The 23,925-nt window shown below is 44.5% G+C and overlaps 1 protein-coding gene across 2 annotated transcripts in view; it reads right to left on the bottom strand.

Annotated features, from left to right (window-relative positions):
* Positions 1–6,554: 6,554 nt before the first annotated feature.
* The window catches only part of Ears2 (glutamyl-tRNA synthetase 2, mitochondrial), a 28,187-nt gene continuing 10,816 nt past the window's right edge, over positions 6,555–23,925 (bottom strand). For both annotated transcript variants that reach the window (XM_021640646.2, XM_021640647.2), the window contains exons 3-9: positions 22,835–23,024; positions 17,123–17,595; positions 15,677–15,785; positions 12,938–13,091; positions 12,727–12,857; positions 8,593–8,728; positions 6,555–8,048 (exon numbers count right to left, since the gene is read on the bottom strand). In XM_021640646.2, coding sequence (XP_021496321.1) covers positions 7,965–8,048; positions 8,593–8,728; positions 12,727–12,857; positions 12,938–13,091; positions 15,677–15,785; positions 17,123–17,595; positions 22,835–23,024 — 1,277 coding nt within the window. In that variant the 3' untranslated portion in view covers positions 6,555–7,964. The remainder of the gene's footprint in view (positions 8,049–8,592; positions 8,729–12,726; positions 12,858–12,937; positions 13,092–15,676; positions 15,786–17,122; positions 17,596–22,834; positions 23,025–23,925) is intronic.

The following is a 23,925-nucleotide window of genomic DNA, read 5'->3' as shown; positions in this document are numbered from 1 at the left end:
CTGGCATCCTCCTTTAATGAGGGAGCATGGTAGTTAGGTCATAGAGTCTATAACCTTTATCAACCCTGAAATTAGTTTTGGTAAAGGAATTGAATGCCAGGGTAAAGAGCATGACCAGTTGAACTAGGATGCAGGAAAGTGTCAGGCACGAAGAGTGATCAGTCCTGTTGATGGTACACACCCTCCAAGAGGTAAAAACAACAGTACTTTATGTCTTCCATAGTCCCATGGTAATCCTGAGGAAAGCTTAAAATAAGTATCAATGGAAGGACAGCCTACATAACACTTGGCTACTCTCATTTGTAGAAAAAACAATAGTAAAGTAAAAACAAACAAACAAACAACAAGAGCAGTCTGAGACGGACACTGTTGAGACAAGTCTGAGGTAGTACTATGTGATGTCATGGGAGTGGGATCTGGGAGTTGAATGTGGTGACACATGCCTACCATCCCTGCAGTGAGGCATCTGGACTGGGAGTTCCTGGCTAGCCTGGGCAACAGGCCCTTACTCTTACAAAACAAACAAAAAAATAAAATCTAAATAAATAGACCTCAGCTAATAAAATGTACAGTACTGGTTCTCTCACTGTGACGAACATACTACACTGCAATGTAAGTGACAGGGGAAACAGCTGAGCATGGCTTAAAGTCACTGCCTGGCATGCGTGAGGCCCTCCATTTTATTCCCAGCACATGGGGGAAAAAAACAAAAGGGAAGCCAGGTGTGTTATCCCAGCAGTCCAGAAGCTGAGGTAGAAAAATCATTCAAGGGCAGCCTGGGCTGCATAGACAGACCCTGTTTCAAAGTAACAACAACAAAAAGGGCAAGCTAACGATGGAAATACAGGAGCTCTGAATTATGTTTTCATTTCTGTTTTGTTTTGTGGGGCAGGGTCTTGTTAGGTAGCTAGACTGGCCTCACACTTGCGATCCTCCTCCCTTGGCTTCCTGGAATTACAGGCAGGCCCTACCAGGCTAGCCTCCTCCCCCACTAGACAGTGTAGTCTAGGCTGGCTCCAACTTCATGGTGACCCTTCTGAGCTGCTGGGGTGACAGGGTTGTCCCATTCCATACAGCTCAGGCCTATATTTCTTTTTTAATCTTTACTATTATTGCTTTGTGTGCATGAATAAGTTGGTCAGAAGAGGTCTGTTTTCATGCACTGTGTAAAGATTGTCCTTGTATCATTTAAATGCTGATATCTGTACCAGCAGAGAGCTGAGTACACCGGGCATCACCTGTCTCCATGTTTTAAAAACGTTGCTTTCCATCACCTTCTGGTCTGTTGAATAAAGAGATGAACTGTTGTAACAAAGGCAGGAGACAATAGGAACTCTGGGAAAGAAAGAGGAGTGAGAAGATTCACCTGTGAGACGTGGAGAAAGTTGGACAAATGAAACTGAGGAGGTAAAGAACCACATGGCAAAACGTAGATTAATATAAATGGGTTAACATAGGCTACAAGAGCTAGTTGGGGACAACAGGAAGCCAAAGCCTAAAGTTATTATAAATAAGTATTATATTATAAATGTCATTATTCAGAGCTGGGGCTGACATAGAAAGTTCTTAAGATTTTAGAGGTCATCAGAACCTTTAGAACTGGAGTTGCAAATAGTTGTGAGCCACCATGTGGTTGCTGAGGAACAAACCCGTTCTCTGCTGCAAGAGCAGCATCCTAACTGTTGAGCCGTCTCTCCAGCCCCGGCTGTTTCATTTTTAAAAGCTTAGCAGCTAGGTGTGGTGGTGCACGCCTTTAATCCCAGCACTCAGGAGGCAGAGGCAGGAGGATCTTTGAGTTAAAGGCTAGTCTGGTCTACACAGCCAGCTAACATAGCCAGGACTACACAGAGAGAGACCCTGTCTCAAAACAAACCAAAAAAAGCTTAACAATTATCAATCATTAAGGATAACAGTTGGGGGCTGGAGAGATGGTTCAGAGGGCAAGAACACTGGCTGCTCTTCCTAAGTGGTCCTGAGTTCAATTCCCAGCAACCACATGGTGGCTCACAACCATCTATATTGAGATAGGGTGCCCTCTTCTGCCCTGCAGGCACACATGCAGGCAGAATACTGTATAAATAATAAATTAAAAAAATTAAAAAGGGTAACAGTTGGACGTGGTGGCAAGCATATGCCTATAATTCCAAAACTTGCAAGTTAGTTGGAAATGGAAGAGTTCAAGGCCACCCTGGGCTACACAGAGGCCCTATTTCAGACTTGCACAATAAGGGTTAACAAACCTATGTAGCACACACACAGTTAAGGTCTTGTTTTATTTTCCCTCAACACCCTCAGGCTTAACAGAACCAAGCACCCAATGTTTGTTCCATAAATGAGTGAAGATTAGACAGACCTAGCCAAAAGGGGTGAGGTACTCTGCAGACAGAAAAGATCCTTTGTTGGGGCTATGCTACCGAAGCCAGCAAGGAAGCACAGAGATAGGGGGTGGAGCTGACTTTCCAGGTTTAGAACGAATGGCTGGCACCCCAATAGTTTGCCAAGATCTGACCGTAAAGTTGGAAATCCCAAGATCATCAAAAAGTGCTTAATCTGTTCTGCTTCCTAAATTTAAAGACTTGCCAGTCATGTTCTTATCACGTCTAATATAATATAAAATAGTAACCACAAGTGATATGAAGCCCCTGGGCACTGAAAACCATATTCTTACTCAGTATAATGACTGCCCTTGATTGCCTCTGTTGACACCTGATCCAATTAAATGACACATCTGAGGCTTTTTATGGGTGTTTTATCTATGTGTTTGTATTTGTTTAGATGCCAGAAGGCAGCACTGGATCCTCTGGAACTAGAGTTACAGATGGTTGTGAGCTGCTGTGTGGGTGCTGGGAATTGAACCCGAGTCCTCTGAAAGAGCAGCCATTGCTCCTAACTACTGAGCCATCTCTCCAGTTGCCCTCCTTTTTCTTCAGCCCCTTTGATGGTTAATTTTATGTTAATTTGACTGCACCAAGGTAGCTTTCTGTGTGTGCCTGGGAGGGTGTTTCTTGAAGGGATTAGAACTAGAATTGGGAGACAAAGAAAGTCCGATGGCTGTCCCATGTGGGTGGGCTCACTTCATCTGTTGAGGGGCCTTAAAGAAAACTTCCAGGTAGCTTGAGCTGGGACGCTGGTTGTCTTCCGCTATGGATGCTTCTGACTCTCAGGTCTGTGAGCTTCAACAGCAGCTTGTGGGTGGCAGACGGTGAGAGCTCAGCTTCTGTAATCATGAGCAACTTACACCAAATTTCTTTTTAGATACATGTCCACTTGATTCTGTTCCTCTGAGAACTTTAATACAGGTCCTCGTAGGCCATACTGAGCAAACTCAGTTTTGTCAAACCAAGAACCCACCTCATTCACATACACTCTTGGCTCTGCTTCTAGTCTGTCCCTGCTCTAATCTCTCCTCAGCATGCTGCCAAGCATAACCTTCCCAAAACAAAACTGATCTTTGTCACTTCTCTGCTCTAAACATTTCAAGGCTCCTCACCTACCCAAGAACACCCACATCTTTGTCTTCACTAAACCCTGACTTGGTTTTCAGGCACAGGTACAGATGAGCAGAGCCCATTCCATCTCTGAGTCTGACTGATGTCTGGAAATCCCCTTTTCTCTAGCAGTGATGGGCACAAAAATGGGAAGCTGAGTTGGAGGATGCCTGTAGAAATGGCTTTGTGTTTGGAGCCACAGAAACTCACTCTCCCCAGCAGACAAGAGAAGGAAGTGGCGGCTGACTGTGAGCAGAGGCTGCTGCAGATCTGTGGCCGGGAGAGCAGCAGTGGAATTGAATGATGACCCTGAGCCTTTCTGCCACTAAGTCAACAGTTCCACAACCTAGTTTACCACTGAACTTTCAGTTATGTGGAAAGAAATCTAGTTTAAGCAGGTTAGAACCTGTATTTGTGTGTCTGAAAGCTTGTACCCAGATATAATTTCCCTGACATAATAAGCCTTAGAGTTAGAAGTTATAATTCAGATCTCCCACAGATTGAACCATCCCAACTGGCCATACTTTGGTCTTTCACAGTCATCCCTTTCCAGGTATCAGGACTCAATAGAAATCACCGGCAACAGACCAGACAGCTAATTACAACAGTTCTTGTAAGGGAGAATTTTTTTTCCTGGAAGGGAAGAAGTGATGCTGGGAGACTGTTGGGATCTGGCAGAGTTAAGCCAGCTGATGATGAAACCATGGTCTGACAGATGAACAACTTTATTCATGAGGTTTAACTTGATTTCCTACTCTTTATCAAGCAATGTATCAAATACTTACAACCAAGAATAACAAAGTTCCTGTGTACCTCAATCTCAAAAATTTTTAAAATAGTAAATATGAATTCTACACATGAGTAAGTACAATGTTTTTCATCTTATCTTGTGGTGCTGGGGATCGAACCCAGGGTTCTGTGCATTCTAGACAACGACGACTCTATTACCTAGACATCCCTAATCCTGAGACAAAAGCTAAGTTAGATATAGGAAGTATGAAGGAGATTGCAAATTTGGCTACTGAAACATACTTTTCTGAAACAGTCTCTAAACCTGCTGAACAGACAATCCCTAAAAGAGGAAGCATTCCTCTCCTGCAGTGGGTGCCCTGCAGATGTCGCCACTACCCAACTGCCCCACTAAACACAGCCGACAGGACAAGAGGCGGAAAGCTGACCAGGCTGACAAGATGCTTTCCTGGGAGTTTGGACACAGAACTTCAGCTGCCTCCGGTCCCAGTGGGCTTCAAGTAGATTCCCATCACCCTAGAGGTTGGAAGTCCTGTCCTTTGGTTCTGTGAGTCCTAGAGTTTCCAATGCATTCCCTGGTGGATTGTTACTGAGTCAGCTTTATTCCTTACAATCACAATTACTGCTTCAAAGGATAACAATGCTGAGGATTGGGTTGACTTGAGGATTGTATCCAACAGTTATTAAAACATTACAGCCTTCAGGCAATAATTCCTCACTTCCTCTCCCTCACCCTGACAGCCACTGTTCTGCATTGTCTCCTTCTCACTTAGCACAAGGCTCATCAGGTTATAGCATTTGTCAGAATCAATTTAACATTTTCTGTTTAAGACTGGATCTAATAACGCTCAAGTTTTCCTCACATTCATTATGGAGGTAGGCACAATGGCTCATTGAGGGAGTTTTTTGCTGGGGCAGGGAGACAAGGTCTCACTGCGTTGCCTTGGCTGTCCTCAATCTTGGCTCCGTGAGAAACAAGTACTTGTTAAAAGTCTGGTGACCTGAATTCAATCCCTGGAACCTCCATTGAAGGTGAGATGAAAACTGATTCCTAAAAGTTGACCCCTGACTTCACATGTACACCTGCACACTACACAAATAATTTAAAAATAAGTTAAATAATTCTATATGGAGATGAGGATGTTGACCTTGAATTGCTGATCCTCCACTCCTCACCTCCAAAATGCTGGCCCAATACACCATCCTAGGCCTATTGGCATTTGTCACTTTGGGAAAACAGTCACATTCCCTGAGCACCAGCCTGTGAGTTTCTCCCTCCTTTTTGGCCTTTGTGGCTTAGGATGATCTTGAGCTCACCTTCCTTCTGCCTCAGCCCCAGCCCCAGCCCCACCCCCATTCCTAGAGAGGGTTTCACTGTATGGCCCCAGATGTCTTGAAACAGTTCTGCAGAACAGGCTGTCCTTGAACTCTGGAGATCTACCTACCTGTTTCTGCCTCTAGATGGCTGGGATTAAAGGTATGTGCCATTGCTCCCAGCTTGCCTCAGCCTTTTGAAGGCTAGGATAACTGGCATGTGCTATCCCACTGGAAATAACCATTTAAAAATTTTTATTTATTTATTACCTCTACAGTGTTCTGTCTGCAATGTGGGCCTACACACTAGAAGAGGGCACCAGATCTCATTATAGATGGTTGTGAGCTGCCATGTGATTGCTGGGAATTGAACTCAGGACCTTTGGAAGAACAGTCAAGTGTTCTTAACCTTTGAGACATCTCTCTAGCCCGGAAATAATAATTTTTAATATTTCAAGAGCAATAGTTCTGATGTCACTTAATTAAAGAGATGGGAAGTGAAAAGATGGCTCAGCACACTGGCTGCTCTTATAGAGGACCCATTTGATTCATAGCATCCACATGGCAGCTCATAGCTACCTATAATTCCTGTTCTGGGGGACCTGATGCCCTCTTCTGACCTCCACGGGGACCTGACATACACAAAGCAAACACACATGCAAGGCAAAACATTCAATAAAAAGTCATATAATAAAAATGTTTAAAAAAAATAAAGAGTTGGGGTAAGAGACAGAGGCCTGCTCTTACTCTATCCAGGATCATCTGGCAGAGACGACACCACTCACAGTGGATAGGGCCCTTCCACATTAATCATTATTCAAGAAAATGTCCCACAGACCAATTTTGTAATGGCTTTTTCTCAATTAAGAGTCCCTCTTCCCAAGCTAAACATGGTGGTATATGCCTTTGATCTCGGTTCTCGGGAGGCAAAGGAGGGTGGACCTCTGGGAGTTTGAGGCCAACCTGGAATATGTAGCAAGTACCAGCCAGGACAACACAGACTTTTGTCTCAAAATAAAAGTACTGTTTTATTTATTTATAAAAGTTATTTATAAATTAAGTTTATGTTAAGTTAACAAAAACTAACAAGCACACCATTTTCTCTAATATGTGGTTCTGTTCTATGGTTTTTCCAGATTTGTCTTACTTTATTTCCACCCAATTTTGGCTTGATTTTTTTTTGCAAACAAAGAACTTTTTCCCCCCTTAAGCAAAGTTCAAGAGCTCTTTCTTTCCCATACTCACCTGGGCAAGGAGAGAATAGCAGGAATCTACCACTAGGTAAAAATTACCCCTAAAGCAGGTGGCTTTAAACAAACATTTAATGTTTCACAATCCTGAAGTTCCAGAAGTTCTGAGTGTTGTAGCTCTGGGTGTCTCAGGAGGTGCTTGGCTGGGACCCAAAGTCCAGCTTCCAATATGGTTCACTCACATGGCCGATGGCAGGAGGCTCTGATGTCATGTGGACCCTTCTAAGACACAAGGGATTAAGCTTCTTCATGATCTGGAAGCTGGCTTTCCCAAAGGTGAGGATTTGAAAGAAGCAGAAAGAAGCTGCAAGGTCCTTTATGATCAAGCCACTATCACTTCCTCAACAGTCTGAGGGTTATACATCTGCTCTCCTCAGGAGAGGGACTGCTGGTGCAGACTGCTACCCTGAGGAATCCTACAAGCCCTGCGGGGGTCTTGTACCTGGAAAGATCCTAGGAAGACACTGCAATAAGATGGGGTCTGCAACCCAGGAGAGTCTCCCACAAGAAACCGACCCTATTGACACGCTGGACTTCCAGTCTCTAGGACACTAAACAAATCATTATCTTTTTGTTGAAGCCACCATATTTGGTGGTATTTTGTTATGCAGCCTAGTGAACCAAGACCTCAGCCCTATGGACTGTTGATCTTTTCTGAAAATCAGCTCCTAACACCTGCTGTAGAATGTGGCATGAAACCAACACAAAGGGCTAGAGAGATAGCTCATCATTTATACACCGGCTGCTCTATTAGAAGATCTGGGTTTAACTCCTAGCATCCAACTGGTAGTCCACAACCGTCTGTAACTCTAGTTCCAGAGGATCCAATGCTTTCTTCTTGCCTCTGCAGACACACTGCATGCATGTATATGATATACAGGAATAAATGCAGGTAAAACACCCATCCACATTAGGAAAAAAAAAAATCTTTAAAAAAATAGAGAAGAATCAAGACATGAGCTGAAGGTCATCCTTCTAAGATACCTTGGGGAAAACAGGCTGGGTTCCCCATGGCCAGTTGAAGAGAGTGGTAACAGAGTGTTCTACCACTGTTCATTCTGAAAGAGACCCACTGAGCCACAGGCCTCCTGCTCTCCTCAGAATTCAGTTTCCATGTGTACATGCTCTCAGGGCCACCTCCTTGGTCCCATGCATCTTCTCCCTAGCTAGAAAGCACCTTCTGGATTCGTTCCCGTACTTCCTTTGGACCCAAAGACACCATCATCTCAGCCACAGGAGGTCCTTGCTAAGAAAGGAGAAAAACACCATCATTTGCCTCTTTGTGCAAAAAGAATTCATGCCAAAGCTCCAACTGTAGGAGACAACCCAGGCCAACCCCAACCCACAGCAGCAACCCTAGGAGCAGGGGCCCCTTTTTTATTGTATTTTCTTTTACCTAGTTATTCTTGTTTTATTTTTACAGTACTGGGGATCAACTCTAGAACTTCATGAATGCTAGGCAAATGCTACAACCCAGCTCTACTGGTCTTAAATTGTTCTCAACAGCTGGCTTCCATGAGCCTGTTTTTCTGCCTTTGGCAAACTGATAATCTGTGTATTATTCTCAATGATCTCCACAGAGGCAGGGATCGTATGCATTTGTTTACACTCTCTCCACTCTTAACAATAACAGTGCCTACACACAGAAGATGCTCAGTGATGAGGGGACTGATCATGTTTCATCACTAGGTTATTATTTTCTGGACTGGCCTTAGTGCCAGACTGTGAGCATTAGCTGGAAGGGTCAATGAGGGGCTATAGGCAATGGTTCAGCTCATGTCCCATCTCACCAGTTGTCCACTGAGGGCCATTCGAAGGAGCTTCATCACACTGCTATACTTGGTGTCTTCCAGACCTTCTGACAGCTTCTTCAGTTCTCTGTTCACCATATCCTGAGTTAGGCTCAAGCCAGATCTTTCTAAAAGCCTAAAAGAGAACCAGTCTGAGCCAGGTGTGATGGTGTAAGTCTTTAATACCAGATCTCAAGAGGCAGAGACAGAGAGATCTCTGAGTTTGAGTCTAGCCTGATCTACACTGTGAGTTCTAGGACAGCTAGGGCTATACAGAGAAACTCGGACTTGGCAGGGTGGAGCTCCAGGGTGGGAGAGGATGCTTCAGAAGATTGTTAATCACCTAAAGCACAAACACAGTTTACTAAGGGTAGGGAATTCACCAATCTTCTACAGGCAAACAGTGATAGGATGACAGGACCACATGTATAGGTGGCCCAGGCAAATAGTTACATATAGGTGACTAAAAGGATGCCCACGAAGCCAGCGAGATGACTCAGTGGTAAGAAAGACTGCCACCAAGCCTGGTGAATTGAGCTCAATCCCCAGATCCCACACAGTGGAAGGAGAACTAACTTCTCCCAAGTTGTCACCTGACTTTTGCTCATGTACCATGGCATGTGCCTTCCCCATGCACATAAAGTGAATAAATGTCAAAATAAAAATAAGAAGAACTATAATAAGAGAACTTACTAACTGCCATGTAGTCACTATGCCTCTATTTCTCACTCAATGAAGTGGGGACAGTAATAGCAACTGTACTGCACAGGAAAGTGACAGAGAGCTAAAATATGACCAGCACTAAGTAAAGCCCTGAACTTATGGTAAACACTCAAAAATATTGGATACCATGTTTCAATAAAAACTTACACTTAGCTGGTATTAATATATACTCAACAGACACTTCAGGAGAACCTAAAATAAAAACTTAGGAATGAGCTGGACACAGTATATAGGAATGGATAATTTCTGAGGAATTACTTGAAACAGCTTTAAGATTTGCCAAGGTGAATGTAGCACTGTGGAATAGAAAGAAAACATCAGGAAACACCCACTCCAGGAGCTGCCCCACTGCCAACATGCTGGGCAGAAGCCTCTTTTCCACAGACAGAAACACAAAGGATCACCAGGCATGGTGGCACATGCCTTTTATCCCAGAACTCAGGAGGAAAAGGCCAAAGGATCTCTGTGAGTTTGAGGCCAACCTAGTCTACAAAACAAGTTCTATGACAGCCAAGGCAACACAGAGAAACCTTGTCTCAGGAGGAAAAAAAAAAAAAGAAAAAAAAGAAGAGAAAGAAAAGGAAACACTGATGATCTAAACCCCATCAGCCAGCAACTACCCTCATATTCCTGGAAGCCAAGCTAAGACCCTTTCCCAAAAGCACTTGAGTTTTGAGTGGTCCCCAACTGGTGAGAGCTGGACTTGTAAACCAGTCACCCGAGCTCTGATTGAGGTGGTGGGAGCCTACACTCCACAGCAGCTTCCCAGAATTCTTAAGATTGTATCCCAGGAGCTGGAGAGATGGCTTAGGAGTTATGATCACTTACTGCTTCTAGAGAACCCAAATTCCATCCTCAGCACCTATGTCAGTTGACTTACAACCGCCTGCAACTTCAGTTCAAAGAAGTCAACACACAAAAACCCAAACAAACTAAAAAGCTAAAAAACACTTTTAAAATAATAGGCCAAGCTGGTCACAGTGGCTCATGCCAGTAATCCCAGCACTTGGGAGGCAGAGGCAGTTGAATCTCTGTGAGTTTGAGGCCAGACTGGTCTATAGAGTCCAGGACAGCCAGGGCTATTACACAGAGAAACCCTGTTTCGAAAAACCAAAAACCAAACCAAACCAAAATGGAGGTGCTATACCAATGCCTTATGAGCAGAACCCCTGCTCCTGAGGGGGTTCTGACTGTGCTGAGTTCTGACTGCTCAGTGGGAAGTACATCTAGCTCAGGAAGTGATCTTATAAGTGATTTGAAGTGACAGCCTCTCAGTATGCACAGCTTTCCTTAACAATTGTCAGACTTCAGCAGCTCAGCACATGAAAACAAGGATTAAGCCCAGGAGTAGGACATTGGCTGCCACTAACTCAGCTAGCACTCATCTGTAGACCCCCCCGCTTCAAATCTGTTTAGAGAAGGTTGTGGTATTTTTACTATAGCAGCCCTACTGGACAAAGCCAATCATTAACTGGGTACAGGATCACTGCTGTTTATAAAATCAAGGAGATGAAATACTAAAAACAAACTGGGCAGGGTGGTGCAAGTCTGTAATCCCAGCATCGGGGAGGCAAAGGCAGGAGGATCTCTGTGAGCCCAAGGCCAGTCTGGCCTACAAAGTCCAGGAGAGCCAAGGTTATACAAAGAAACCATGTCTTAAAGAAACAAACAAACAATACAGAAAAAAAAATACAAAATGCAATATAAAAAGAAGATGGGCACTCCCCAACGTCATCGCATTTGGGGAAGGAGGCTGCCAAGGGACAGGACAGGCCCAGACAGCTGCTAATGGCAGCCCAGGACAGGAAGAGCTGGCTAAGAGCTTAGCAATGACACAAAAGAGACTTATAGTGGTCTGGTGGCTCCTAGGCATTTGGGTGTCAGCTTTCCTGACTTGAGTAGGAGCCACAGCCTCTAAAATATAACCCAAGACGAGGATGAGAAATTAAGACATGGTCTTGGTGAATTAGAATTAATAGCTCAAGAGATCATTCAGCCGTTTAGAGCTTATATTGCTCTTTCAGAGAACACTAGGTAGCTCAATTTTTCTCTAGCCTTCATGGGTGCTGCATTCATATGGACATACCCACATAGATTTAAAAAGAAAAAAAGCTGGATGTGGTAGCACACCTTAAATCCTAGCACTTGGATGGAAGAAGCAGGCAGATCTCTTGAGTCTGAGGCAAGCCTGATCTATCCCTTGAGATCCAGATCAGCCTAGGATACACAGTGAGATCCTGTCTCAAACAACAACAAACAGCAAACAGAATTGAGGACCCTACTATGGAATGTCCCAAGTTACTGATGATATTAGCTCTTGGGCACTGATTAGGGAATGGACTTGCAAATATGTTTAGTAATATATCCATGCAATGTTATTTACTGCAGTTATTTCCAAAAGCAAAACTTGGAAGCAACCCTAATGTACATAAAGAGATGAATTAAATTCTATTTGAAGTGGTGTCACAGGAAAGTTATTCAAAGAAAGGATTGAGGAGACTTTCAAGGATTGGACACATCTAGTTATACTGCTGAGTGCAGTAGTCCATGCCTACAGTCTAAGCTTCTTGGAAAGATGACGGAGAGCTCATTTGAGCTCAGTTTGGGACTAGCCTGAGCAGCATACAGAACCTATTTCTCTTTTTCTGTTGTTTTGTTTTTCAATACAGAGTTTCTCTGTGTAGCCCTAGCTGTCTTGGAACTCACTCTGCAGACCGGTGTGGCCTCACAGAGATCCTTTGGCCTCTGCCTCCTGAGTGCTGGGAAAGGGGACTGCTGTGAGTTCAAGGACAGCCTGGTCTACAATTCGAGTTCAGGATAGCCAAGGATACACCTGTCTCAAAAAAACAAAAAGCAAACAAACAAACAAACAAGAGGCATGTGCCATTGCCACCTGGCTCAGAATTATCTCTTAAAAAAAGAAAAAGACATCTAAAACACCCAAACATTGTCACCTTTTGGTCAAAAAGTGGATAACAAGAACTAGGCTGATGGAAGACTGCACCAGGGCATAACTTCCCTGCTTCCAATATCCAGGTTTAAAAAGTTTTGGTATATTAATACGAGAGACGCACACATGGTATACAGGTAGGCAAAACACTCATACACTTAAATTAAAAATAAGTATTTAAGAATTTAATGAAATAAAAATCCTGTTACTGTTACAGTAAGCCAGATCCTCTCTTCCTTACACACAGCTGAGGAAAAGGAGACTCAGGGAGGAAGCCACCTGGGCCTTCAGGGGTGCTGTCCTTACCTCAGAAGTGAGTAAGAGAGCCTTTTTTTTTTTTTTTTTCTCCAGCTTGTTATAGTTTTGTGATGGGGACTAAGAGCTACCATCCGGTGGAGAGAAGCCGTGGCAAAGAGTGGGAAGGGTGTGCCACACCCTCAGCCAGGGGTACGAACACTTACCCCAGCAATCGTCTGCCAATCACATCCACCTTTTCCGAGTCGGTGCCCAGCTGTTCTCGATGGACAGCAGGCCGAGTCCATAAGTAGGAGTGCGTAGGAGAGACCAGATCCTGCAGGCGGCTGATGTGGCCCTGGGGAGAGAGGCAGTCACTCCTTGCACTGGGAGAGCGTGGGAAACTCGGGAAGGGGTAAGGGTGCCCTAAACCCACACCTGTCTCAGCAGAATGATCCTCTCCATATATGCTGGGTCCAGAACATTGCTGTCTTGTAGTTGGCTCCCAAATGCCTCCTTCACCAGGGCCTGAAGCTTCTCCACCAACTGGGGCCTCTGGGCCTCACTGTTCACCAGCCGTTGGAGGTGCAGTCTGAGGGTGAAGAAAGGGGATCCCCTGGTACTGATTCCTCAGGACTAAGCCAAACCTCTCCCCTCAGGGCAGCAGTAGGGATTTGAAGACTGTCACAGCTATAAAACCCATAATGTCCATGGTATAAAAGGAACAAGATTTGATCAAGGTCACAGCCAGCCTGAATCTAGGCAAACATGATTTGTTTTCAGTGTTATTTATACTTATTTTATTGATTTTTTAAAAAATTTTATCTGTATTGGTGTTCTGCCTGCAAGAATATCTGATGTCAGATCTTGGAGTTACAGACAGTTGTGAGCTGCCATGTAAGTGCTGGGAATTGAACCCTGGTCCTCTGGAAAAGCAGTCAGTGCTCTTAACTGCTGAGCTATCTCTTCAGCTCAATTTTTAAAAACAAAACAAAAAACAAAACAAAACAAAACAAAAACAAAACCAATGTCTCCCTATATATTTCTAGCTGGCCTGGCCTCAAAATCAGAGATCCACCTGCCTCTGCACTCCAAGTGCCAGGATTAAAGATGTATTAACTCCATACCAAGCATTTTCAGTGTTTTAAAAATAGTAGCTGTCTTTTTCCTGTTACTTCTGAGTTGGTAAGGAGCAAACCCAGCATACAAAGCAGTCTAAAACTGAGCTACACCCAGCCAAGAAGCTATTTTAAACCAGATCACAGCGAGGAACATTTTGGCTGTGTGGAATGAGCAGCTCTGGGTGTACAGGGCCCTGTCCACAGCTCTAACTGGCTGGAGCAGGCTGGATCCATGTTGCTGGCTCAGACTCCACAGTCTTCCAGTTGCCCTGTCTCTCTCCTTCTTGGTGTCTTGCCAGATTCTCCCTTCCTACACTATCACCTGACCTCTACAGGCACCTGAGTTTACATAGAAGAATTCAGGAATGTGCTTCCTAGCCTTACTTGAAGTACTGATCTGAAAGGAGAGATCAAAAAATGTATTCCTACGATTTGGAGCAGGGGGCTATTTCAATGAAACACTCACTTTCAAAGCTGGGGCTTTCTTGTCAGTTCAAATTTACCTCCTTTCTGGAATCCTAACTGATTTTCTCCTTCTGAACAGCAAAGCCCCCATAAGTTCAACCCTCATACCAAGCCCTGTCCTCCTCAGTCCCCCAGCTGTCCTTTGCCTCTTCCTGACAGGACTGGAAGGGCCAGCGAGTGACAGAACATTGCAGAACCAGGAACCATTCTAAGTCCTGTGGCCCCCTGTCTGTGTTACAGAGGAAAGCCACATAGTAAAGTGGTAAATGGCTCATGACTGAGACAGTCCTGGGTCCAAAGCCCAGCTGCCAGGTGTTTGCAGTAACCCACACAACCACTGGAAAGCTGGGGAACCTCAGACAGAGTGGGACAAGACGGCCTCCGAGGTAGGGTGGCAGTGAAGATTAACCATGGACTAGATCTGAAGTACTGATGCCAGGGCCTGGAAGCCACCCATTCAAGGGCTGCAGACCTGCAGGAGTCTGAGGCACCTTGCATGTCACAGGACGAAAGACAAGTCACTGTGTGAAGCTAGCTAGAATCCAGACTGGCAAAAAGCAATTAAAAACCTTTTGCTTTGGTTCTGGTGTTTAAGACAGGTTCTATGAAGTTAGGCTGGCCTACATGTCTCCATCTTCCTACCTCAGCCCCCTGAATGCTGGAATTACAGGCAAGCGTAATTTGATTGGAAAAACAAATTTTAAGAGTATTACAGAAAACATACAGATAAAGTACAGAAAGCAGCAAGGCCAGGCAGTAAGGAGAAAAACAAAACAAAACAAAACCAGAGACCCTCCTGGCCATGCTTAATTGATACTAATTGATATACCACAAGTCCAAGCCTGGGAAACAGTCAAGCTAAATGAATCTTAATCACTTTCCCATGTTCATACACAGTATTGCTATTGCTGCGGCTGCTGCTGAGACATTAATATGTCTACTAATATCTTTACTGTGTCTCTGAAGTAAGCATGGAGGTGGCTTCATGACAGAAAACATTTGAGTATAATCCAGCTTGGCTAGATTAAATCTATGGGCATCAGTTCTAAAATATTTCTCTCCCTACATAAACCTCCTCCCGTCCCAATCTTTCTTTTTTGCTGACCCCTGGATTTCAGGGAGGCATGGGAGGCATCCCAAAGTATCTCTCTGACTGGTCTCCATTTCTTCCTAAAACAGTACTTCTGTGGAATAAAAAGCACAGCTGTGTTGTACCTGGCATGCTAGAATGCACTCACCCTTGCAGACCCCTCACAAGACATGCCTCACTGCTCACTTTGTCAGTCTGCTAGTTGTTTAAATTCTGTCCTGGACCGCATACAGGTAACATATAGCAAAGGCACAGACCTAATAAAGTCATATCCTTGAAACAAGTACAGCTGAGTCAGTGTATTAGCACAATCCAGTAATTTAAGCACTTGGGAGGTAGAGGTACGACGATCAAGAACTCAAGGTCATCAACTGGCTACATAGTGGGTTTGAGGATGCTATGTAACCAGGCTGGCCTAGAATTTACAATTCTCCTGTCTCAACTTTCCAAGAGCTAGGATTATAGGTGTGTACTTGTGGGGAGCTTGGCTCTCCCACTTACCTATTGAATTCTGGGAGCTTCTTCAGGTCCAGCAGGGCTGAGTGGCAGGTGATCCGAGTCAGGTCAAACTGTGTTATCAGCTCCGGCAGGGTCCTGCCCATTTGGTTCCCTGCAAGTAAGCCCACTCAGCTGCTCAGTCCCTCCCTCATCTACTTATTTCTGTCCTTCCTTTTATTTTTCTTTCTGCATTGCCCAGGCTACAGATTTTGATTCTCCTGTTTCAGTTTCCCACATAACCAGGATACAGGTGTTGGTCACACTGCCTTGCTTTCACACACAAAGGAGAGTAAATGAGCAAGCTGTAGGCTCCCTACCACAACTGTACCAAAGCCACAAGAGCACTTACTGTCTGGTTACTCCACAGCTTCTGATGTGCTTCATTGTGAGTCAGATGTTACTACGTACCCTACAAATTTCCTTCATGCCACGGTGGACCCCCAGTGCTGGAAGCTGCTGCTTTTCTGTTTCATTTGAGACAGGACTGTGGTATTTATATAGTCCAGACTGACCTCAAACTAGCAATCCTCCTGCTTCAGCTTCTCTAGTGTTGGGATTCAGCCTTTCTAGTGCTGGGACACCACACGAAGACTGAAAGCTGCTGCTTTTTTTAACTTTTTTTCCTTATTTTTAGTTTGTGTGTGTGTGCTCAGGTTCAATAGGGTGGGATCCCTTGACACTGGAGTTACACGCAGCTATGGGTGCTGGGAACAAAAATCAGAAAAACTAGCAAAAGCTTTTAACTGCTGAGCCATCTCTACAGCTCCCTGGAGGCAGCTTCTTTATAAGCAGCAGCTCCCTTTGGTGCAGTCCAAAGGGAGTCAGGCACAGGCCTCAAGAACTGTATCGTTTACAGAGGATGTGACTGGCAAGCTACTCAACCTTCCTAAGCCTCAAATCACCTTAGAAACTAGGATTATCAAGTTACTGCCAGGGTTTCAAAAATTCTTGCCACAGAAGTCATCGCATTTGGTACTTGGTTCTTCAAAGTTTATGTTCTAACCCTGGAATAAGCTAGATTCACAGTAGCATCCGTAATACTGTTAGAGCACACATACTTGTGTAATTACAGTAATCATGAGGTCTGTAGCTTTTGTGCCTATGCTGTGGCCAGACAGTGAACTGGTTCCTCATATTTATAAGCTCACTGGCTCCCCATTAACCCTACAGGGCAGACCCTTAACCCTCTCATACAGACAAGGTTAATGAGACTCTAGGTGTCTGAGGGCAGGGACAATGCATACTGTGAGCCCCACTCCATTAACAACAAAGCAGTGTGGGAAAACCAAGTGAGGAAACAGTTGTCTGCCTCAATAACCAGTGCTGACTAGAATAATGAACTTGTCCAAGATCACATGACTGATAGGTGACAATGCTGGGACTGACAAGCAGATCTGTCTGTATCAAAGCTCAAGATTGGCTGCCATAACCACTCTGGGGGGTATGTACCTGCAAACCCTGAGCCACAGTTGGTAATGATGTCAAGCAAGGCTTCAGGCAGAAAACCAGCAGCAGCAAAATGCTCCAGGAAAATGTCCCCTTGCCTCTTAGACAGCTTGCTACCATCCCTGTTGAGGAGCAGGGGCAAATGAGCAAACTGAGGTGGCTGCCAGCCCAGGGCCTGATAGAGGAGGAGGTGCTTGGAGGTGGAGACCAGCCACTCAGAGCCCCGCAGCACATGGCTGATGTTCATGTGGTGGTCATCTACCACACAGGCTAGGTGGTAGGTGGGGTAGCCATCACTCTTCAGGATAACTGGGTCCCCCTCCACACTGGCCACTTTATGTTCGGTCCAGCCATATACCAGGTCCTGGAAGGCTGGCACTGCCTCCTCCAGGCGGAAGCGGATTGCAGGCTTAGGATCTGTGGCTAGCTTCTGCGCCACCTGGGCCTGGCTCAGGTTCCGACACCGATTGTCATACCTGTTGAGAGACAGAACAGCTGAGTAGCTAAGAGAATCATCAGATATCCCACTTGTCTCTCAAGTTAGGGTTTTTACTTGCAGTCCTGGAGATTTTACTCAAGGTCCTAGGCATGCTGGTAAGCACTCTACCAACTGAACTATAATCCCAACCCTTATCTTTGGTTTCTGATAGCTTATGCCCTTAGGCAACTCATTAACCCCTTGAAGGAGATTCTTCTGTCAAGAATGGGTTTAAAAATAAAGTTGTGTGAGATAACACACTGTGGCAGACACTAATGTTTGTTGAGTTATTAATCATTGTCCTCTTTCCCTTGCTAAGGAGGACATGGAAAAAGGCTTAGACCAAGAGCCGAATTACAATGAGTACAAACAAGTTTGCAATCTTGTGACCTGCTAAGAGTGATCAGGCCAGGTAGGAATGTAAACCCATTCTATTACTGAGTATCCAAGAAAACAACACTTGGTGGCTAAGGAAAGGCTAAGGTCCTGGGAAAGACATTTCTCTCCAACAAGGTTAAGACATACATACCTGTAAGGGGAAAAAAGAAACTCCTTTTTTTTATACCTCCCAGGAGCACTCTGGATGCTACCCTCTGAGAAGCCATGTTGAAACTATTAACTCCACACACAATTAAGGGAGAGAAGGCAAGGCTGTCAGCAGGCAGGGTAACAGTCAGAGAGGCTGCTGCTGCTCTTAGCTTAGAGTCATCTATCTCCAGATTTCCAAAGTAGGGTGTTGACTCCCAGCATCAGCGTCACTTGTGAACTCATGACAAACTCAGACCCAAACTTTAGTCCTGCTAAGCTAGAACCTGCAGGGTAAGCACAGCCCAGATGAACTGTCTACTAGAGAAAGTACTGAGAATGACTGCTGATTTCACTTTTTATTTTATCTTTTACTTTTTTTTCTGATCGCTCCTTCAAAAATTGTTATTAAAAATTGGGTGCATATATGTGCATATGAGCATAGTACCCGTAGGTATGGGTTTCTGGATGGCCCTGGAGCTGGAGCTACAGGAGCCCTGAGTTGCCTAATGTGGGTGTTGACAGCTAAACTCTGGTCCTGTGCAAAAGTAATATGAGCTCCTAACTACTAAGCCAACTCTCCAGGGCCTAGTTTGCCACCTAAAAAACGTTTTAGCCGAATGTGGTAATAAACACATTTAATACCAGCACTCAAGAGGAAGAGGCAGGTGGCTCTCAGAGTTCAAGGATAACCTGGTCTAGATCTGGTTCCAGGGTAGCTGCATGTAGAAACTGTCTTGAAAAAACAAAACAAACAAAAAAAGGAAGAAAGGTTTTAAAAGACACATTATTATGGTTTGTGTGTATGAAGTGCCAATGCCATGGTGCGTTTGTGGCAGTCAAAGAACAGCATTGCGGAGTCAGTGCTCTTCTACCTTTCACATGGGCCCTGAGGCTACAACATAGGATTCCATGCCTACGCAGAAAGCAACTTCACAGGCTGAACTAATTTACTGGCCTCTGTCATCCTTAACATTTAAATATATATCCAATAGTGTCCTAGTTTACACAAATGTGAAACTTGCAAACTCAGTTCCTTTTTTTGTTTTGAGACAGGGTTTCTCTGGAACTTGCTCTGTAGACTAGGCTGACCTCAAACTCAGAGTCACCTGCCTCTGTCTCCTGAGTGCTGGACTAAAGGCACGTGCCTGGCAGCAAACTCAGTTCTTGATACACCTAACTCCTCAGGCTGATAACAATTAAAAACAACAGATGGTAGATATCTATTAACTCAACACCTGAGAGACTGAAATTAGAAGAGTTCGAGTTGGAGGCCAGCCCGTTTATCTCAGAGGTAAAAAGGCAGTGAATGTTTAAACATCTAGTCTTTGTCCAGCGATTGCTGATAACAGTGTAAACTAGAAAAAGCACGGAGTGGGATCTATCATGGCAATATGGTTGGACTTGTCTGTTTTGCTGAAATGGGTAACAGGAGAGAGTTCTTAGTCCAGGCTGGACTCAAATTCACTACATCCTGAGGATGTCCTTTCACTTCTGTTACCCCTGCCCCTATCTCCCAAGTGCTTGGTTACAGGAGCGTACTACCACACCCAGCTATACACAGACCCCCAAGTAAAGTCTACATTTTGGAAGAAATCTATGATGGGTAATAATGATGTCAATTTGACAGTATCTGAACACACCTAGGAGACAAGCCTCTAGGTACACCTCCCAGGTGTGAGGGATTATTTAGATTAAGTTTAGCCTCTAAGACTGTATGAGGGATTATACTGATTAAGTGAACTGACACATGAAAACCCGTCTGCACCATTCCTTGCGTTGGGATTTTGGACTGCATAAAATGAAGAAAGGCAGCTGGGCACCAGCATTCATTGCTTCCTCCATCCCAACTGTGGAAATAATGGACTTCTTTGCCATGATGGACTGTGCTCTGAAACTGTGAGCCAGAAGAAAGCCTTTTGTTTTTAATTTCTTTTATCAGGGTATTTTATCACAGCAAATAAACTATCCCACATACATATCAAGATACAAATTATGTATTTTAATGCTCCTTTACTGTATTGGGTTCTTTTCTATTGCTGTGTCAAAACAACATGACCAAGGAAACTCATAGAAGATAGCATTAAATTGGGTTTATGGTTTCAGAAGGTTAGAGTTGATGGTGGTGGAGTTAAAGGCATGGCACCAGGAACAGTTGAGAGTTCACATCGTGACTGGCAAGCAGAAGGCAGAGGGAGCATACTGGGAATGGCTCGTCTTTTGAAATCTCAAAGATACCTCTAGTGACACACCTCCTGCAACAAGTCACACTTCCTAAACCTACCTTAACAGCTCCACCAATTAGGGACTAAGTATCAAACACATGAACCTACTGGCGCCATTCTCATTTAAACTACCACACTCACCACAACTCCTCCCTTTATAAAGCATAAAAGACATAAAGGTTGATTAATAAGGAACAGAGTTAGTAACCCATAGCATTTCAAACAGGATGTTTTGTTGTTTAAGGTCTCACAAAGCCCAGAAGGGCTTCAAAGTCCCAAGGTCACTAAAGATAACCCTGAACTCCTGATCCTCCTGCCTCTGCCTTCTGAATGCTGGGATCACAGGCAAATGTCACCATGCCATGCCATAAATGCAATACTATATGATAGGAAAAAAATATCTGGGTTTATATGGAAGCTCCCCCAAGACAGGAGGTGTGCAGTATAGTGCACACTGCCACTGACTGGAAAAGGTAGCAGTCAATACCATCTATTAACATATGCACTAACCACCACCTAGTACCAACTGCGTCTTGAGAGGGGAAATGAACGGTCAAAGGGAGGGAGAGGAGAAATGTTTCTCTATATTTTTGTGTAGTTTGAGTATTAAACATGAAGCTAGTGAGATAGCTCAGTAGGTAAGGGTGCCTCCTGCTAAAGCTGACGACCTAAGTTCAGTTCCCACATGGTAAAAGGAGAACATCAGCTCATGAAAGCTGTCCTTTGGCTTCCACACACTGGGACATGTGCTGACCACTCAGCAAGTAAGTTTAACATGTCAAAAGAAATGTAAGAGCTGGGTGCGATGGTACACACCTGTGATCCCAGCACTCAGGGAGGCAGAAGCAGGCGGACTGCTGTGAGCTCGAGGTCAGCCTGGTCTACAAAGCGAGTCCAGGATGGCCAAGGCTACACAGAGAAACCCTGTCTCAAAAAACCATAAGTAAACAAACAAATATGTCTGCATATATGTGAAATATAAGTATTACACAATTTTTTTTTAGATTTTTAATTTCTATTTATTTATTTATTTATTTATTTATTTATTTTAAGAAAAATTTTTAAAGATTTTATTCATTTACTTATTTTATGCATATTAGGGCTCTAAGAGGGCAGTAGAGGGTGGAGATGGTTGTTGTGAGCCACCATGTGGTTGCTGGGAATTGAACTCAGGACCTCTGGAAGAGCAGACAGTGCTCTTAACCACTGAGCCATTTCTCCAGCCCCTATTTATTTATTTTTGAGACAGGATTATACTGGGTAGCCCTTACCAGCCTTTACTCACAGGTATCTGCTTTGTAAACCAGGCTGGCCTTGAACTCACAGATATCTGCCTCCTGAGAGCTGGAATTAGAAACATGTACCACCACACCCTGAAATTTTTATTACTTTTAGTTTTGAGTACTGTGTGTGTGTGTGTGTGTGTGTGTGTGTGTATGTGTGTTTGTGCTTGTAGAGGCCAGAAGAATCAGACTTCTTTGGAACTGGAGGTAGTTATGAACTGTTCCATGTGAGTGTTAGGAGCGTTTTGTTTTTGTTTTTGTTTGGTTTGGTTTGGTTTTTGGAGACAGGATCTCTTTACAAAATTCTGGCTGTCCTGAAATTCACTATGTTGAACTGGCTAAGTTAAAATTCAGAGATCTTCCTGCCTCTGCCGCCTGAGTCCTAGGATTAAGGGTGCATGTCACCATACATATCCCAGCAAATATTCTTAATTACTGACCACTTTCTCCAGTCCAGAAAAAAATTCTATGCATTATGATAGTTATTACAGAAAATGTTGCCTGAGGTTCAGTACAGCCAGCAGCTTCTCTTAAGCCCCAATGACTGTGATCCTGCCTCCTGGCATTCATGCTCTATAATGTCTTCTCTCTAAGTATAGGCTGGACTCATACTTCTTTTTAAGGAACAGAACACAAGTGGTAAGATGTCACCTCTACAGTTAGGTGTATTTGCCAGGTTGTGAGCAGCCCTATGCAATGACCCGTGTCGCTTGGAGATACAGTAGAGTTAGAAGAATGCTTGCCTAGCACGCACCGGTCTATTTCTATAACCTCAAGCACTACCAAAGAGAAAAAAAAGAAAGAGAGGTATAGGCAGGAGATTTAGCTCACTTGTTGAGCACTTGCCTAGTAAGCGCAAGGCCCTGGGTTTGGTCCTCAGCTTAGGAAAAAACCAAACCAAACCAAACCTTTCGTATATTTTTTATATTTTGACACTTAGTTCTCTCTAACCAGAGAACACCCATGTGACAAGAAACAGCCAACTACTGAGATCCCTGGCCTACCCACAGCCTCTAGGGAGAAGATAGCGGTGAATCCTCCTCAGGCAAAACTCCAGAGAACGGCAGGCTTGACTTCAGTCCAACTGCTGCCTTGAAAGATACCCAGAACCAAAGAACCCAGCTACACCCTGCAGATAACTGACCTGCAGAAACAATAGCAACAAACACCACCCCACAGGGAGGCATCCAGAGTTGACTCTCACCGGGGTGTCTGAAGGCTCCTCAGAGCTTCCTTCTTCAGGAGCTCTAGCCTCCGTGGTGAACAGAAACAGGGATAGGCAGCTCCAGACTTCAGCAATGCTTCTGTGGCCTGGGCATACAGTGCCAGCCGCTGTGACTGACAGTAGGGCCCAGCAGGACCACCTCGGCGGGGACTTTCATCAGGTAAAATGCCTGGAGCACAGGTGGAGAATTGTCATCACACAGTAACACCAGAAATGTATACAGTGCTCTTTTTTTCCCAGGTATTCATCTAGGTGCTTTACACACATAATGAACTTTTTGTTTTTCCTTTTGAAACAGGGTTTCTCTGTGTAGCCCTGACTGTACTGAAACTCGCTCTATAGAGCAGGCCTCAAACTCACAGAGATCTGCCTGCCTCTGCCTCCCAAGTGCTAGGATTAAAGGTGTGTGCCACCACCCATAGCTATACATTGAACTTTTTCTGTTGTTGAAAATTTTTCTGGTTTTTTTTTTTTTTTTGGGAGGGGGGAGGTGAGAGGGAGGACAAAAAATAAAATGCAAAAAGCCAAAAATAAAGAGAACTATATTCATCTGTATAAAGATGCCCACTAAGGCAAACACAAGGCAGGGCTACAGCTGTTGGGCTGGGCTGGCTGCATTCTTCCTATTCTCGTTAGTTTTAAGACCTAAGAGTAAGCACATGGGAGCTACGGAGGAATGGTATGGGTTTCACTATGGCCTGCCTGAGGATGGACCTGGGGAACCCCCATGAGTTCTAGGGGTGGCATGACAGGCAGGTGCTATCACTGATGACAAACCAGGGAAGGATAGTGGGAACGGCATGCTGGCCCTGTGTCCTACTGCCAGGACACACAAACACATCAGGTATTCTCTGGGGAATCAAGGCAGAGTGCAGAGGTCCTTTCTAGGAAGGCCAATCCCTTAGGAACCTCACCTCCCTCTACACAGCCCCTTGGGCCCCTCAGCTTGTTCAGAGGGTGGGGTATCAGAAAACATTTCTGCCTTTCCTCCAGAGCCCTGACACACACATCTCCATGTCTACTCATGAGTACAGTATAGCCTGTGAGGTAGTTTCACACAGTGGCCTTCA

The sequence above is a fragment of the Meriones unguiculatus genome, chromosome 14, assembly GCF_030254825.1.
Source record: "Meriones unguiculatus strain TT.TT164.6M chromosome 14, Bangor_MerUng_6.1, whole genome shotgun sequence".
NCBI lineage: Eukaryota > Metazoa > Chordata > Mammalia > Rodentia > Muridae > Meriones > Meriones unguiculatus.
This window is presented reverse-complemented; position numbering and strand designations above follow the sequence as displayed.